We start from the raw sequence: 18,883 nt of genomic DNA on the forward strand, positions 1-18,883 counted from the left end.
CTGCCCTTCCGGTACGCCCGGCGCGGAGAGGCGGCACGGACGCAAGCACGCACGGACGCAAGGTTTCCCCTGCTTGCGCCGCCGCCCTAGCTCCCACTTACACCTGCAGCGCGGTCAGCCCCGCAGAGATGCTGCGAGCCTGTCAGTTATCCGGCGTGACCTCCACCGCCCAGGTGAGGACGCGGGCGCCGGGAGAGAGCGCGTGGTGAAACTGACTCCCGGCAGCCGGCGGAAAATAAGGGAGGCTTTGGCTCTGCCTAGGCCCGGGGACAGAGGCGTGTCTCAGGGCCGCCCTTATCGCGAGAGTCCCGGGTGAGCCCTTGAGGCAGTTAATTCGGCAGTTCGATGACTGGGATGACTTGAGGGTTATTGCTGAATAGGGATGGGGCGTGGAGAAGAGAAGGTGGCGGGGAGGCGGGCGTAGGACGGGAGGCACGGCTTCTGGGACATGCCATCCAATCAGCCCCGCGCTGCCCCAGTCTAGGACCAATTGAGGCTGCTGGCGCCCGGGTCGCCGGTTGGGCGCTTGATAGGTTTCGCGCAGCCAGTGGTTGAAGGTCGACGGGGGAAAACTGCAGTTCCCAGCAGGACATGCGTAGCATTGGCTTGTTGCATCTTAATAAGGAGGTGCCTGGACTGCTAGAGTCCGCGTTGTGGGGTGGGGTGGGGTGGGGGTCAAGGTTGTAATTAATCAGGAGGGGCTGCCTTTCTTTTCGTAGCGGAGAACACTTCTTGAGCTATTCTTACTCTGAACAAAAATGAAAGATTGTAATTTATGGAGCTCGAACACCTGGTACTCGAGGAAGGTTAGGCGTCATGACCTTGTGCTCATTTCTGAGATTAGCCTGAGGATCTGTGTCTTCAGGTGCTGGGACGACTTTGGCAGACATTCAAGGAGCCCAGACACCCAGTTATTTTTATTTCTGCATAATTATCAAAGTAATTTTCTGAAATTAAAAATAAAAAAGGAAACCTATTCCCATTGCTCACAATTTAAAGAAAATTGGTATTTTGGCAAAATGTGGTATTTGCAAAACAGGTACTGTGACTCAGGGAATTGAGCAAACTCCCTGGACACAGTGAGTTAGAAATAAAAGTCAAGCTTTTTTTTTTTCAAGTTTGCTTATCTCGCCTTTCGTTTCCAGGGTAGGAGAAGCAGTCTCTTCTGTAGGAAAGTGCGGGGTAGTGTTAGTTTTGTATTGCCTTATATCAGGTGCCACAGATTGAGTAGCTTAAAACAACACATTTATTATCTTAGTGTTTCTGGACATGAATGGTCGGGGTTCTGTGCTCGCTGTCACACAAGGATGCAAAGTGTTTTCCCTGCTGTGGTTCTCATTTGGAGCTTCTCTTCTAAGCTCCTTCAGTTTGTTGGCAGAATTCAGTCCCTTGCAGCTGTAGGGCTGAAGTCCCTGTTTTCTTGCTAGCTGTCACCTCACCCTTCCTGGGGGCTGTCTGAAGTTCCTTGCTGCAAGGTCCTCAGAGGCAGTTTGTAACACAGATGTTTACTTTCTTGCAGGCTACCAGGAGCTTGTCTCTCAGACTTCAAAATTTCTCTTCCCTGTTTCTGATCTCCAGACCCAGATTTAAACGGCTTATGTGATTAGGCCAGGCCCACCTGGGTAACTCCCTTTTGATTAGTTCAAGTCAACTGATTAGAAACCTAATTACATCTGCAAAATCCCTTTTGCCATACTACTCTAATCATGGGCTTAACCGCAGGGGGCAGAGGTCATGGAAGCCGACTTAGAATCTGGCCTATCATACTGCCCAAGTGGGGCTAGGAGGTTGGAGGAAGCATAACTGCCTTTCAGGGCAGAACTGGTGAGGTATGTTTTTGGAGCTCTCCTTTCAGGCCCAGTCTTGTTACATCATGGTTGTCACTGATCTGTCTCTGTCTGCCCTGAATTCCAAAATTACTTTTTCCTTCCTTGCCTTTATCAAAATATTTTCCACTTAATGGGATCCCAATTAGGAAATTAGGAGAAAACTGGTTAAAACTTCATATTAAAATATGAACCCTTTTCTAGCCTGCAACCAAGATTTCTTACCTTCCTAAAACTGCTATCTTGAAAAATTCATTGGCTTATTCTTCTTATCTCTTCATTCATTCTATAGTATTTGCTCCTGTTGCGTTGTGAAACTCTTTTTGCTCTTCTCATGTAGTATCTTGGGTCCCATTTTACCCTTCATCTCTTTTATTTTCCTTTGTTGAGTCGACTTCTTCTTGTACCTCTAGGAACTCTGGTACCCCAATGAACTTTCCCCCTCTCCCTCTCCCCCTTTCTCTTTTCTTTTAAGACATTATTTCAGAGCAGTTTTAGATTCACAGCAAACTGGAGGGCGTTCCCCATATACCCTGTGCCTGAGGGATGCATAGCCTCCCCCTGTATTAACGTCTGCCACCGGAGTGTTACATTTGTTACAATTGATGAACCTACGTTGACATATCATAATCACCCAACATCCATTGTTGACACTAGCGTTCACTTTTGACGTTGTACGTTCTGTGGATTAAGACACATGTATGATGATATGTATCCATCACTATGGTATCATATAGAGTATTTTCACTGTCCTAGAAATCCTCTGTGCTCCACCTATTCATCACTTGCCTAGCCCCACCTCCTGGCAACCACCAGTCTCTTTACTGTCTCCATAGTTTTGCTTTTTTCAGAATGTCATATAGATGGAATCATACAGAATGTAGCCTTTTCAGATTGGTTTCTTTCACTTAGTATATTTCAGGTTCCTCCATGTCTTTTCATGGCTTGATGGATCATTTCTTTTTAGTGCTGAAAAATATTCCATTGTCTGGCTATACCACAGTTTATTTATCCATTCACCACTTGGTTGCCTCCAAGGTCTGGCAGTTAAGAATAAAGATGCAGTAAACTTTTCAGTGCAGGTTTTTACGCGGACATACACTTTCAGCTCCTTTGTGTAAATACCAGGGAGCACACATGCCGGATCATATGGTGAGAATATGCTTTGTTTTGTAAGGAACTGCCACTCTGTCTTCCAAAATGGCTGTACCGTTTTGCATTCCCAGCAGCAGTGAATGAGAGTTCTTGTTGCTCCACAGCCTCACCAGCATCTGGTTGTGGTCAGTGTTGGGGATTTTGGCCATTCGAAGAGGCGTGTAACGATACCGTCCCATCTCCTTATATGCCCTCTTACTGGGATTGCATCAGTTCTCAGAATTTTAATCCCTAAGCGGATGATCGTCTAGCCTCCGCTTTTGAACTTTGTACTCAAATTTCTAAATTCTTGTTTGATTTTGTCAAAATCCTTTCCACTCCATGACACCATCTTTTTTTTTTTTTTTTTTGGCGGTACGCGGGCCTCTCACCGCTGTGGCCTCTCCCGTCGCGGAGCACAGGCTCCGGACGCGCAGGCTCAGCGGCCATGGCTCACGGGCCCAGCCGCTCCACGGCATGTGGGATCCGCCCGGACCGGGGCACGAACCCGTGTCCCCTGCATCGGCAGGCGGAGTCTCAACCACTGCGCCACCAGGGAAGCCCCACACCACACACCATCTTCTTAAATGTCTTCTGGCTTTTACTGTTGCCCTCCTAGAGTTAGTTCTTCACCTAGTTGTTAACAAAGGCCTTTAAAAAAGCATACAGACCATGTCATGCCCTCCCGTGACATCCCGTCTCATCAGAGTAAAATCTAAAGTCTTTACCGTGCCCCCTGGGCCCTTCATGATCTGGCTCTTTGCATATCTTATTTTTCTACTCGGCCTCATTCTCTTCTTCTCACTGCCTTTTCATTTGATGTTTACTCTGAAGTTCTCCCACACATCTTTGCTTAGCTCTCACTCGCTTCAGATATTTTCTCAGCTATCACCTTCCCTTCAGAGAGGGCTTCCCTGTCTAAAACAGACCTCTGACCACTCTCTCCTTTGCATCACTCTGAACTTACCCTTACCCTACTTGGTTTTACTTTGTAGCTCCTACCACCACCTGACATACTGTGTATTTATTGTGTATTTTCCACATTAAAATGGAAGCTCCTCAAAGGGACTGTATCCATATCAGTATTCACAATAGTCCCAGCTCCTAATAGATGCTCAGTAAATAAAGATGTGTCATTTGTGACCTGTTTGAATGAAAGAATGACATGTTTGAATGAAAGAATAAATGTGTTCTGTGAATTTTTCTTAATTTCTGTAAGTGGATGTGACCTCCCTTAAGCTTAAACCTTCATAGGTTTTAGAACCTCTCCAGAGAAACAGAACCGATAGGATGTGCATGTAGATAGAAAGATTTACTATAAGGAATTGGCCCATGCAGTTGTGGAGGCTGGCAGGCTTGATATGCACAGTCCCAGAGGAGCTTGTGGTGCATTTTCAGTCTGAAGGCTGGCAAACTGGAGACCCAGGAGAGCCGATGGTGCAGTTCCAGTCTGAAGGCAGTCTGCCGGAGAATTCCCTCTTGGCTTGGGGAGACTGGTCTTTTTGTTCTATTCAGGTCTTCCATTGACTGGCTGAGGCCCACCCACATTATGGAAGGCAACCTGTTTTATTCATAGTTCATTGGTTCAAATGTTAATTTCATCCAAAAACACCCTCCAAGTTGACATATAAAATTTACCATCACGGTTGGCATCTAGCTTATCCTCAATGTCTGGACTTAATCATCCTTAAATTCCTTACATGTGGGTATTCAGCAGAAATGAATTGCTCTTTCTTTCTTTCCCAGAAATGAGCTTCAGTGCTCTGATTCTTCCTCACTTTACTTCCCAGACCTAACACCATCTGTCTTCTTTTAGTCCCAGGACTGCATGGCCAGGCCCAACCTTTTTTGAGGTGGGCCTTGGGTTTGGAGGACCTGGACTTTCAGCCTAGCCTGGCCCTCTCCCAGACTACAAATTTGGGAGTGGTCATCTGCATGTGCATTGATCTTATCTGCTTATAATTTTGAAAAAGCAAAAGAAACATTATTTTTGAGGGTTGACTAAGCTAGCTTATTTAACTAAGACCAAGTTTGATATCAGGGCTAATTTAGGACTGAACTTGTGTGTAGACATTTTTAGCTGTCATCTTCTGGAATTCTTTCTTTTCATTGGGGTTATAAAACACTGTTACTCAATAATAGATGTAGGTAGTGAGGCACATGTGGTAGAAAGTAGTTTAGTATATGATGCAGCCTGTTTGCTTCTATGCATATTAGAATCCTTTTTCTTTTAAAATAAATTTATTGTTTTAATTTTTGGCTGTGTTGGGTCTTCATTGCTGTGCACAGGCTTTTCTCTAGTTGCAGCGAGCGGGGGCTACTCTTCGTTGTGGTGCGTGGGCTTGTCATTACAGTGGCTTCTCTTGTTACGGAGCACAGGCTCTAGGTGCTTGGGCTTCAGTATTTGTGGCACGTGGGCTCAGTAGTTGTGGCTCGGGGGCTTAATTACTCTGCGGCATGTGGGATCTTCCCAGCCAGGGCTGGAACCCATATCTCTTGAATTGGCAGGCAGATTCTTAACCACTGCGCCACCAGGGAAGTCTAGAATCCTTTTTTATTATTCTTCATTTTCATTTCTCTGGACCAATTGCTGTCAAACCATTTTGAAATACATTTTACGTCATAACTTAGAACAGAAGATTGAGAGTATATAGGTAATACATATTTTCACACATATATGCAGAGAAAACTAGAGAAATATCACCTTCCTGCTTTTGCCATACTGATGAATGTCTGCTATTTCCTTGTCATAACTGAAAAGCACTTTTTCTCCTATAGAATATGCTTTTACTGGGAAATAATACTGCTTTCATGCCAAACTTAATTGGATTTGTGTATGTGATATATTTTTAACCTTAATGCATGATTCCTATAAAATATTTTTAGTCAACTATAGAAAGAGTTGTTGGATATTAATCTGTAATTTAAATGTAGAACTTGCCATTAACTTCGGGATACCTTTTGTTTGTGTGGGAGGAATCCTTATTACAAATCTCAAAACCGAAATGTCAGTTACAGCAAATGGCCACATCTAGAAGGGAAACCTGCAACCTCCAGATAGGGTTCACATGAGGGGACTTGTATTATAGTCTCTGTTTCCGGGATTGTGGTTTCTTTTTATATGTTCACTTTAATTTGGAAGAGCTAAGGAATAAGTGGTCTTTGCAAGAACATTACATGGGAATTGTGTGTTTTAACTTGCTTTTTTGGGTTTTCTTTGTTAAAATAATGTTTCTATAGGTTGGAAGCAGCAATGCTAACCTTATAACATTTATTACAAGGCTATATGTCAAGGCAAATTGTTTTGAAACAGTATTGTCTTTTCTACATTGTTGGTTATTATTAATAAAAAGGTATTCCAGAACTAAGAAGTGTCCAGTATTTTGTGTGTTAAAGTTAGGACGTTTAGTTTATATAAATAAAGAGAGTTTAGTTTGGTGCTTAAGAAAGAGGGTTCTGAAGGTAGACTTTGGATTTGGCAGTGGTTTCTTACACGTGACACCAAAAGACACAAGATAAATTGGATTTCACAAAATTAAAAAATGTTTTGGGGCTTCCCTGGTGGTGCAGTGGTTAAGAATCCACCTGCCAATGTAGAGCCAGAATGTAGATAGTGGCTGACAGGAGCTGGGGAGAAGGGAAAATGGGGAGACTGCTTAGTTGGTACAGGAGTTTACTTTTGGAGTGATGAAACTGTTCCGGAGCTAGGTAGCGGTGATGGTTGTACAGCATTGTGGATGTACTAAATGCCACTGAAACGTACACTTTAAAATGGTGAATTTTATAAGCGAATTTTACCACACAGAGAAAAAAAAAACAAAACACTTAATACCAGGCAGTTGCAGATGGCCTGATAAATACAGAGCTAGACTTAAATATATATATATAATTAAAGTAATATAAAATAATATATAATAAACTTGAAGTAGCATGCATTAGCCAAAAATGGGACAATTTGAGTTTTCAAAAGGATAACAATTGCAACTGGTTTAAGTTCATCAGAAGTGTTTAAATCCATGAGTTGATAAAGATCCTGTTTTGGTTTGCTAAGGCACCTTGAGCTTGGGGTAAAAGATTTATTGACTGCCTCCCTCAGTTCTGGGGGTTTCCTGGCCTCAGCTGGGCATTCTGTGTCCCTCGGGAGGTTGTAGTCAGGCCGTCGCTGGGGCTAGAGTCATCTCAAAGGCTTCCTCACTCCCGTGTCTGGCAGCTGATACTGGCTGCAGCTGAGGCCTCAGCTGGGTCTGTTGGCTGGAACACCTACATGTGTGTCTGGGTTTCCTCCCAGTTTGGCGGCTGTGTTCCAAGAGCAAGTGTGATGAGAGGCAGAGCCAGGCAGAAACTGTATCCCCTTTATGTCTTGGTCTCAGAAGTCACAGAGCCTCACTTTCACTGCCCTCTATTAGTAAATTAGTAACTAAGGCGTGCCCTTGTTCCAGGGAAGGGCTCAGTTTGCCGGAGGAGTAGCAAGTTTCTGGAAGAGCATGTGTTACAGGAAGTATTGTTGTAGTCAGTTTTGGACAATACAGTCTGCCTTGTAGCCATGACAACTTGCATTCCTCCCACATGTAAATACATTCACAACCTTCCTCATAACCCTCCAAAACCTCATCCCATCACAGCATCAGGCTTAGACTAACGGACCAGGATCTTGCCATCAAATCAGATCCCTTTGCAGGTAAGACATCTTGAATGTGGTCTGTTGGGTACAGTTCCTTAAGTGCTTTTCCTTTCAGTCTAAAGACCTGTGAACTAAAGAGACAAGTTATCTGTTCCCCATATACCCTACACACAATATAGTGTGACACACCCATCCAAAGAGGCACACAGCAGTCACTGTTCATAACAAATGTCAAATCCAACTGACACATGTTGCTGCTTGCTTCATTAGGACTTAGTCCTCTTGCTTGGGAATGTTTCTCCATAGCTCTTTTTTTTTGGCTGCACTGCGCCGCATGTAGGATCTTAGTTCCCCAAACCCGAGCCCCCTGCTGTGGAAGCGCTTAGTATTAACCACTGCTCCGCCAGGGAAGTCCCTCTCCATAGCTCTTGGTTCTACCCTCTGGGCTTCAGGTTTCACCCTTTGAATCATCCTTCCTTTTCTTTTTATTAATTAATTAATTTATTTTTGGCTGCGCTGGATCTTGGTTGCTGTGCGCGGGCTTCTCATTGTGGTGGCTTCTCTTGTTGCGGAGCACGGGCTCTAGGCGCGCGGACTCAGTAGTTGCAGCACGTGGGCTCAGTAGTTGTGGCTCGCGGGCTCTAGAGCGCAGGCTCAGTAGTTGTGGTGCATGGGCTTAGTTGCTCCACGGCATGTGGGATCTTCCCAGACCAGGGCTCGAGCCCATGTCTCCTGCATTGGCAGGTGGATTCTTAACCGCTGCGCTACCAGGGAAGCCCCATCCTTCCTTTTCCAGGTGTGTTGCCTGTTGGCAGCTGAATCGTTTTCTCAGACTGCTTTCTGTCTGTAGAAGGTCTAGAGGCCCAAAACCTCTATTTGTTTTATACTCTTCACCTTTAAATCCAGGCCGGCCTGTTTTTCATCTTAATGACTCTGTGGGTTTCTTGTGGGTCTTACTGGGGTGTTCTCCATTAGACAAGAGCCACACCCACAAATCTGATCAGAATAAGCTCTTCTCCAATTTTGGGCTCCCTGTGAGGCTGCTGTGGTCTCAAACCCCTAAGATTCTCAGTTGCCCTGTTGTTTAATAAAAAGAATGTGGGATGCATACTCTTAAGGTCCTTAGTGGGCCTTTTCGCAGTATGAAAAGTTCTGTGAGGAGCACCTCCTGAGATCTTTCTGAGGTCTTAAAGGATCGTTGCTAACTGGAGAGGCTGAGAATGAGAAACAGTCTTATTTTTTAACCGACCAAGTACTGGCTCCTTTATATTTCCTTCAAATTTTGCCTGAAAGCTAAACAGGTTTTTTTGGTTTGTTTGTGTTTCAGAAGCTCGGCGCTATCCTTATACTCTGCTAAAAGGAAGCAGTTGGCACTTGTGAACGTTCTGCTTAGTACTGTCTTTAGCTAAATCCATCAGTTCATTAGGTATGGCTATACCTAATTTTCTGTTTTCCACGTCTTACCACGGGTGACAATTTTGATAAACTTCTGCCACTACATACAAAGATCCCTTTTTCCTCCTGGTTCCAAATATATTTTTCTCACTTTTCTTAAGCCCTCACCAAGACAGCTTCTGTGGAGGCCATTAGGCTTCTGCTAACAGTCTCCTCAAGGCCCTTCCAACTTTCACTCCCCATCCCCCAGTCCCAAAGTCATTAACACGTGCTTTATGTTTTATAGTAGCACCCTGTTTCCAGGTACAAGCATCTGTTTGGTTATAGCTGTAAAACAGATCACCCCAAACCTAGTCTTTATTTATTCTTTTATGGTAAATAATATTTATTATTATACAGATAAAAATTGTATTGTATATACTTATAAGGAAATAACATATAAGTAAATATCTTTCATTTCTAAGGAGGTTCCATTAGGAGGTTCTTGGGGTCTCCTGAGCTTGCGAGGTTCTGGGGAAGTGGCAAGGTTCTAGAAAAGCATGTGAGCTGTGAAATATGGCAGTTTTGGAAAATACAGTCTGTCACAATTAATAAATGAAAACCAAAAAACCACACAATTGTACATCATCAGAGGATAACTGGATAAAAGGATAAAAAGAATCAACCATTTATCCTCCTTTCCTCTGTGACCTGTACTGTTGAGTAATCAAATTGTAGACGGGGGGAAGCATCTCTATAAAATACGTCAAATTATAAATGAAAAATAGAATTAGAGACCACTTTTTGCAACTTCCAGTAAGTTAATGGATCTAGACATTGTACATTAGCACAGTTGATAACAGCACAAACAGAGAGGCAAGCAGACGTTGTGTACCTCCCAGTGAAAGAAAACACCACCCCCTAAAGTCTTGCCAAAGAGAGTAAACCTGAGTCTGATCAAGTGTCTGGTTCCAGCTCCAGCTTGCAGGAAATACAGAGGACAGGAACGTGTTAAATTGCACCTTGAACAAAATCCAGTCTGTGAAAAATTCTGCAGGTTGAACAAGCAGATTTCTTCAACAGAATAATTACTGGAGGGAACACCTATAGAGTAAAAGACGTATGGATTAATAGACTCAGAAGATATCCATATTTTTTTAATAGGCAAGACTAAATTTTGTATCTAGGGATTCATACGTGGGTGATAAAACCATAAAAAACTTAAGTATTTTGACTGTTAAAGCTCTGTTTGGAATATGAAATGCAACATAGACTATGACGGTAGCCTAATGAATAGGATACTTAAATTTTTTAAGCCAGGAGCCACTATTTCAGATCAAAAACCTGTTTATTTGCGTTAGGATACAGTCAATTTTCTTTTTTTTGTACAGAAGTATGAAACTTTTTTTAAATTAATTTTTCGGCTACGTCGGGTCTTCATTGCTGTGCGTGGGCTTTCTCTCGTTGCGGCGAGTGGAGGCTACTCTTTGTTGTGGTGCGCGGGCTTCTCATTGTGGTGCCTTCTCTTGTTGCGGAGCGTGGGCTCTAGGTGTGCGGGCTTCAGTAGTTGCAGTGCGTGGGCTCAGTAGTTGTGGCCCGCGGGCTCTAGAGCACAGGCTCAGTAGTTGTGACGCATGGGCTTAATTGCTCCGCGGCATGTGGGATCTTTCTGGACCAGGGATCAGACCCATGTCCCTTGCATTGGCAGGCGGATTCTTAACCACTGCGCCACCAGGGAAGTCCCAAGTGTGAAACCTTTTATTGCTACTGTTTTTTGGTCATAAAAGCTAAATTTTTTCACGTTTTATCCCTTCTTAAATCAGGGTGCATATTACAGTTGGTGCATTTTACAATTGTTTACTTCAAAGCTCAGCTTTCAAAAACAAAAACAGAAGCAAGAATATCCAGAAAAATTCTGAAAAAGAATAGTACTAGAAGAGAGGACTAGCTCTACCAGGTTAAAGCCTAGTTCTAAGATGCAGTGGTTAAAACACGGTGGGGTTAGTCTATGAATAGAAGTGTGTGAACAGGTGGAACAGTGGAACAAATTAGGAAATCTAAATGCATCAAGGAATTGAGTATATTTTAAGGTGACATTTCAAATTGTTGGGGAAAAAATGGGTTATTCAGTCTATGATTTAGGGACAACTGAATAGACATATAAGAAAAAATAAAGTTGAATCCATGCCGTATGCTTTACACTGGATTCGAAGATTTAAATATAAAAAAAATGAAACCATGAGAGTAAAACCATGGAAGACTTATTTTATCATCGGAGGGTGGCTTTCTACAAATAGGAGAAAACCCGGAAATCATAAAAGATGGACACTTTTGGCTATAAAAGTATCACAAACTGGATAAAACCATTTGCAAGTAGCAGGGACATGGCTAATTTTTCTTCATATGTAAAAAACACTTAGAACATGAAGATGATCAATCTTATTTAAAAGTGGTCAAAGGATACACTCTGATAGTTCATAGAAAAAGAAGTAAAATAGATAATAAATATATTAAAAGGTGCACAGTCATAACAAAGGAAACTGTGATTAAAACTGCACTGCAAGGCTGTTGGAGAGGCTGTGGGAACCCCCATCCCCTGCACTGGCAGGCGGACTCTTAACCACTGTGCCACTAGGGATGCCCCTAATACAGCAATATTTACCAACATTTCAGATTTTACTTTTAGGAATACTTTTAGGAATTGACCCCAAATGATGTATGTTTCTCATTGTTTATTATAATAAAAATTTAAACAAAACCTCAGTCACCATCAGAAAGAGGCTGGTTAAATTATATTAAGTGACAACGGTTGGAGGCCAGAGAGAATGAAATGTACCCACCAAACTGAGAGCGTCTTGAGACCAAAACACAAGGCAGGCAGCTCCACATAATCAACAGGTCAGTTTATTATAGGGTAACTTACAGGGTGGGATCCGGCAGGCAATGATCCAGAAGCGTTCACAACTGCACTCCGCACGTCTGAGGGGCTATTGGGACGATTTTATAGTTAACCTAGGGTACAGGGGTCCGTGCTTGGGAACAGGACGTGCATTCCTAAGTCAAGATGATTGAGTGGGTAACTGGTCTCATGGGTAGGGGAATACGTCAGCAAAGGTCTTCAATGTTTGGGGACTAACAGAGCATAGAGGCCCCCTGGTCCTAATGATGATTAAACAATATCTATTAACTACAAAGCCTTTGATGACAGAGAAGCGATTTACTACACAGTACCATCCTGGGCAGGGTCTGTGGAAGGACAGGAGGAACTGTATGGGCCTAAGATGGCATCAGTTATGCTAACAGCCGTACAACCAACCATACGGTGGAGTACTGAATCACTCAAATCCAGTAGGAAGATTTTCATGTGCTGATATAGAATGAGCTCAAGTGTATATTGTTGAGTGAACTTTAGTACAGGACTGGGTGTATGTTATGGTATCATTTGTGTAAAGGGGGCGTGCCCGGAATTCTCCGTCACAAAATATCTGAATATATAAGAAACAGGTAGCATTGGTTGCCTATGGAGAGGGAATCTAAGTTGCTGAAGACAGAAGCATGAGGGGGACTTCACTCTGTATGTAACTAAACATTTTGAATTTTGATTTTCATATTTTAAATTTACTTAATGCTAAGAACTGTAAACTTACAATCACATCAAATATATCTGTCAAAGGGAGGGAAGAGGGGCAGGGTAAGAGTAGAAGATGGATAAAGGAGCAGGTTAAAAAGTATATATTGCTGTGAATTAGGGTGTTCTCAGACTCTAGTGTTGAATTTGGCTCTGTATTCCACAGAATCAAGGATCCATTATTATGTTTGCTGCTTGACGTTCCAATTAGCTAATTGTCCGCCGTTAACAGTGCCTTAATTTTTGACTCAAATACCTTTTTTATACCCATTGAGGTAAAAAAAAATGCTTTCTTAAACAAAACACAACTTTAATGGTTTCCTAATATTTCATCCCTAAGTGAACAAAATGGAGTTGTTGATATATGAAAGTAGATGCAATTCTGTTTGAAATTTCATGCTACCTGCCTTATAGAACAGTAGGGAAACACCCTTTTCTTGTAATTTCAGTTGAGAATTCTACACTAAAGGTAATAATTGAAATACTTTTAAAATACCAATTATAGCTGCTTTACACATTGTAAAACATACAGTTTTTCCTCCCCCAAATGTATTAATATGTTAATTTGATGTTTACCTCTATGTGGGCTTTGGCAAATAGAATGTAAATGCAACCATAATTCTAGAGTAATTTCATGTGCTCTCTGATCATGTGATATATTTTCTTAAAATTTAAGATACTTTTAAAAGGAAGTTTGTGTTTTTCTGTTACTCCTTTAGATGCAGTTTCATCAAGGAACCTAGAGAAAGCATTTATTTTTTCCCTTGCTGCTGTTTGATTTCCTACTTGGTATAAAGAAAGATTTTATTTCTGGTTACAATAAGTTTGAAATTTCTAATTGATAGCTATGCATGGCCTTAAGTTTATCAAAACCCTCCCCAAATAGTATTTAGATGCCCATTTATTTGTTTTATTTAAGGGATCTACATTTTGTTAAGAAACGTTTGATGTTATGTGCTTTACTTTGATTAAAACAAATCACACAGCATTGTCTTGATCATTTGCTTTTGTGTAAAGGTAGACAACTTATATGGAGATAAGTATTTACATGAACATTTATGACATTAGTAAACTTAGTTTTTTTTCTTAAAACTATTGACTTTTAGCCTAATTATATATTAGGAGAAACCAAAATGAACTTTTAGATTTAGATGAATAAATAAATTTATAAAAAAGAAAACATGGCAAATCGTCTCTAAGAAATACTTAGCATACATAACATTAAAAGTGCTAATTGGCACCCCAGTGTTATAGCAGCAGTATTTACAGTAGCCAAGAGATGGAAGCAACCTAAGTGTCCATCAATAGATGAAGAAGGTGTGTGTGTGTGTGTGTGTGTGTATAAAATGGAATACTACTCAGCCATAAACAGGAATGAAATTTTGCCATTTGAGCAACATGGATGGACTCGGAGGGCATTATGCTAAGTGAAATAAATTGGACAAAGACAAGTACTGTATGATATCACTTATACGTGGAATCTAAAAAATACAACAAACTAGTGAAACAGACTCACAGATATAGAGAACAAATCAGTGCTTATCAGTGGGGAGAGGCAAGACAGGGGTAGGGGATTAAGAGATACAAACTGCCATTTGTAAAATAAATAAGCTACAAGGCTATATTGTACAACACAGGAAGTATAGCCAGTATTTTATAATAACTATAAATAGAATATAACCTTTAAAAATTGTGAATCACTGTGTTGTGCACCTGAAACTTATACCGTACACAGCTGTACCTCAATATAAAAAATGCTAATTGGTCATGGTCTCATAGCCCCTGTTTTTTGAAATCTTAAAAGTCGTTTTATATGAGCCTTTGGGGCGTAGGAAGCATCACTGTGTTTAAGGGTTTGTAAATATGTTTCATGGTAAGGTAAGTTGGTTTCTGAAAGTAAAATAAATTTTTGTTTAATGAAGACGTTTGTATTTGTAATAAAAGTACTACTACCGAGTTCCCAACCCTGAAGTCCTCCCAGATTCTTATAACTCTATTGGTTGTGGTGTTTCCTCTTTCTTCTCTAGAGTTGTCTTTGTGGGAAGTTTGTACTCCGTCCATTGCGACCATGTCGTAGATACTCCACTCCAGGCAGTTCTCGGTATGTAGCGTGTCTCCCTGTAAATAAATAGGCTTTTAACTGTATGCTGAGGGGTGTGTGTGTGTGTTCGTTCTTTGGATATGAGAATATCTGCATAAAATCTTTTTTATTTAAGGGGTTACAAACACTGGAGCTTTGCCATAATATCTTTGGAGCATTATTTATTTGTAGGCGAAAATTTGTCATGGTGCTCCTTTTGGTTCTTTGGTGACTGGATGGCATCCAAGGTAGACCCCCCCACCCCTTTATAGCAAATAGATATACATCCAGAACTCAGCACGTTGGAACTTTAAAAGTATTTGTTCTACTTGACATTTGTTTTATTGTATTTACGGAAATGTTTAAGGGAGAGGACTGTTGAAAATTAGTGATACTTGTTTTTTGGGTTCAAAGGAAGCCTCATGATTGTGAACATGCCAAGGTTTTTTTTTTTTTTTTGAGGTGGACCATTTTTAAAGTCTAGGAAGCATGTGGGATCTTAGCTCCCTGACCAGGGATCAAATCTGCACCCCCTGCATTGGAAGGCGGATTCTTAACCACTGGACTGCCAGGGAAGTCCCTGAACATGCTAAGTTTTAAGTGTTAAAGGGAAGATTGCTTCATTCTTCCTATTCTAGATATTACTGTGTTAAAAACTTATCCATAAAGAAATATTATTTTTTGTTGTGAACATATTAAAAAACAAATCAGGGAAAGGTGATGTGCAGCTGTGGTGATAAACTGGGCTGCTGTGATCTGAATCAGTGGTAGAGAAATAGAGGCTTGAGGTCTTTGAGACTCTTACATTAGTCTAGGGAAGTAGGTTTAGGAGAGCCAAAAAATAAAAATGTGTTTCCTGTTTCTTTCACTTAGGTGGTCTCCTACCAAAATTGCTGGAGCTGGCATCTTGTTTGTTGGTGGCGGTATCGGTGGCACTATCCTGTATGCCAAATGGGATTCCCATTTCCGGAAAAATGTAGAGAAAACCATACCTTACTCAGACAAACTCTTTGAGATGGTTCTTGGTTCCCCACCGTATACTGTTCCATTGCCAAAGAAGCCGGTAAGAGTTTTAAGCACAATTTCAGTTTATCCTAGAGAATACTTTGAAAAGCAGGTTGTTTTCATCTTGAAAATATTTTGCCGGGTATATGTTTTCATTTTTTTAAAAATTGAAGTAATATTACGTAGAGCTGCATTTTTTATCCCTTTGGAGTCCCATAAGTGTTCTCCTTTAGTCCACATCGTATAGAAAATAATTACGTGGCACACAAGGCTAAATGGAAGGGGCAGCTCGGGCAGAAGTAACCCCAGCTGCCCTGTGGATGGAGGGGGTTCTGTGTCAGCCTACAGCATTGCAGCTCTCAAACTCTGACTTAGAAGACTAAAAACATAAACGTAGAATGGCCATGACACAGGACCCACATGTCATAGTTAGTAATGGCTCCTTTTAGATCTCAAAACAGCCACAGAATTTTCAGCTACATGCTGATTCTGTGACGGGAATACCTTCTAGTATTCCTGGAACTTTGTGCATATTCTTCAGTTTCACCCTTTTTCCCCCATTAGGCTTACAGATTTTTTTAAAACATGTTAACATATTTCTTCTTTCAAACGGGTGCTTGAAAAAAATGTATGAAAGAGAGCATGAATTTTTGCTGATTTGGTATTGGATATTTCTTTATGCTGTGAGGCTGGACATGGCTGACCAGTTCTTTATTAGAAACTGGGTAGACGTCTGTTCTCCAGTATCTAACATGGTCTCGAGACCAATCCTATGACAGAGTTACTATGTGGAAAAGCAGGTGTCCTCTGACTTCTCTCACCTCCACCCCAAATGACTCAACATGTTCTTGGTCTTCTACAGCATTTATTCTTCCATCTGAACTTTAAAATGTCCACGTGGGCTGAGGGAGGTAGTGTTGCAGCTTCAGTAGTCAAGGAGCAGAATCCTATAGCTTCATTCTAAAGTCCTGGGCCTATTTTAAGCTCCATGACCTGGGAGAAAGAGCTGGAAGCAATTTCAGGAGCACACAGTCAGGCTGAACAGTTCAGAGTAGTGTTCTTTTCTCCCTTGACGTGACTTCAGGTGTCATTCTCAATAGCCTTGGCCTCTTCTTGCCCCACTTTCCCTACCCTGCTGAACATTGCCACTTGTGAACTTTGCATGTCTGTACTCCACCACCTCAAAACTTGCGCTCTTCCTGATTTGCTTTTTATGTATTAAAGATTGTACCACGCTGTCAAGTAGCTCAGTTAGAATTCTTGGATTCATCTTCACAGCTGCCCATATTTTGTAGCTATCCTATCTTTTTTTTTTTTTAATGTCATTCATTTCTTTTTTTCTAATTCATTCATTTATTTATTTAATTTATTTTTGGCTGCATTGGGTCTTCGTAGCTGTGCGTGGGCTTTCTCTGCTTGCGGCAAGTGGGGGCTACTCTTCGTTGTGGTGCGGGCTTCTCATTGCAGTGGCTTCTCTTGTTGTGGAGCACGGGCTGTAGGTGCGTGGCCTTCAGTAGTTGTGGCTCGCGGGCTGTAGAGCGCAGGCTCAGTAGTTTTGGCACACGGGCTCAGTTGCTCCGCGGCATGTGGGATCTTCCTGGACCAGGGCTCAAACCTGTGTCCCCTGCATTGGCAGGCGGGTTCTCAACCTCTGCGCCACCAGGGAAGTCCTAGCTATCCTATCTTGTTAGATCTCTAATGTTTATTCTTTTTCTTTCCACCATCTTTATCTCATTTCTGACCTTTATCACATTGTATTTAAATTAGCCCTGTTCCTCTCCCCTGACACACAGCCTTTCCCACTTCCTCCCAGTCTCCAACTCCCCAGTCTCTCTTCCTAACATGATCTAGGCCATCCTTATATCAGTATCAGAGAATCTTCTAGAATAAGTGCTGTGATGTTTCCATGATATTTTCATCATATCACTTAATCAAGAACTTTGATTCCTATTGTTTTAAAGACAGAAGAGAGATTGTCTCATGTTCTGAATAAGGAAAGTGAAGCCAGGAGCGGTTAAATGTTAACCTAGGAGCTGGCTGTTGGTTCCTTTATTTCTGTAGTTATGACTTTTGCTGGTTCTTAGGTTGACATTTAGTACCCTTGGCATTCTGGCTCTCATTTACATTTCCAGTCTTATCTCTGTATGGTCCTGCTCATAAATACTTAGTTTCATACTTGTTTACCTTACAAATATGCCTTGTGCTTTTCATTCATTCATTTACTCAAATGTCAATCAAGTGCTTATTATGTACCAGGCATTCTTCCAAGGTCCTTGGTAAACTAGAGAACTAAAGAATGATCCTTTCCATATGTACAACTCTTCTCATGTTTGTCTTCTACTCAGAGTGACTTCCTTTCTTTTGTCTTTCAGTGTTCTCTTCAAGGCCTGCATCCTTTACTACACAGCTGAATTCCAATAGCAATTAATGTTTTTATTTTTTAATTTGTACCATTTATTCAGCACTCTATACTGTTGTGCTTTCTTACAAACTTGTTTCTTTTAGAAACTATGCGTTTTATTTCATGGTAACCCTTTTAGTGTCAACATGATTATTTATGCATAGACAATAAATACTGAGAGAAGATAAACCTAAAATCTTTTTGATGGACATAGAATAAGACCTGTCTAAATGGTGACAGATGTTATGTTCCTGGATGGGATGTAATATAAAAATGTCATTTCTCTTAAATATATGCATTTCTCTCAGATCTCTCTTAAATATGTATATATTTGAGAGAAATAATGTTTTTATGATGTGTGTGTATGTATACATAAGTACACACACAGACATCTAATATGAATTCTAATTGATTTTTCCAGAGGGTGAAGAACCAGACAAGATGATTTTAAAGTTCATGTGGAGGAATAAGTAATGTATAAGACTAGTCAAGGACATTTTTAAAAAGTGTTGGGGTAGGGCGTCAGAGGTCACTTGCTTTTCCAGATACTGACTGTTATAATCCTACTTTCATCAAACAATAAGGTTTTGACATAGGAATAGAAATTAGAGGAACAGAACAACGGAGTCTGGAAATAGATCGTATTTATACACAAACACATACACACACATTTGTTGTGAGAAGTGTGAGTTGCCAGAACCTTATGTGAAAGTGGTAATATCTTAAAAATATACAAGCCCTCTGACCCAGCACTCCCTCTTCTGGCAACTATCCTGCAGACATCACACTCTAGTGCTTTTCAGTTGTCTGTGGA

General features: G+C 41.2%; 1 protein-coding gene across 7 annotated transcripts in view; it reads left to right on the forward strand.

Moving 5' to 3' along the window:
* The window catches only part of IMMT (inner membrane mitochondrial protein), a 51,133-nt gene continuing 32,250 nt past the window's right edge, over positions 1-18,883 (forward strand). For all 7 annotated transcript variants that reach the window (XM_022556015.3, XM_022556016.3, XM_022556018.3 and 4 more), the window contains exons 1-3: positions 1-173; positions 14,611-14,684; positions 15,537-15,726. In XM_022556015.3, coding sequence (XP_022411723.1) covers positions 129-173; positions 14,611-14,684; positions 15,537-15,726 — 309 coding nt within the window. In that variant the 5' untranslated portion in view covers positions 1-128. The remainder of the gene's footprint in view (positions 174-14,610; positions 14,685-15,536; positions 15,727-18,883) is intronic.

The sequence above is a fragment of the Delphinapterus leucas genome, chromosome 13, assembly GCF_059928025.1.
Source record: "Delphinapterus leucas isolate spDelLeu-1000000601 "Yukka" chromosome 13, BTC_Dleu_Yukka2, whole genome shotgun sequence".
In the NCBI taxonomy this organism is placed as follows: Eukaryota; Metazoa; Chordata; class Mammalia; order Artiodactyla; family Monodontidae; genus Delphinapterus; species Delphinapterus leucas.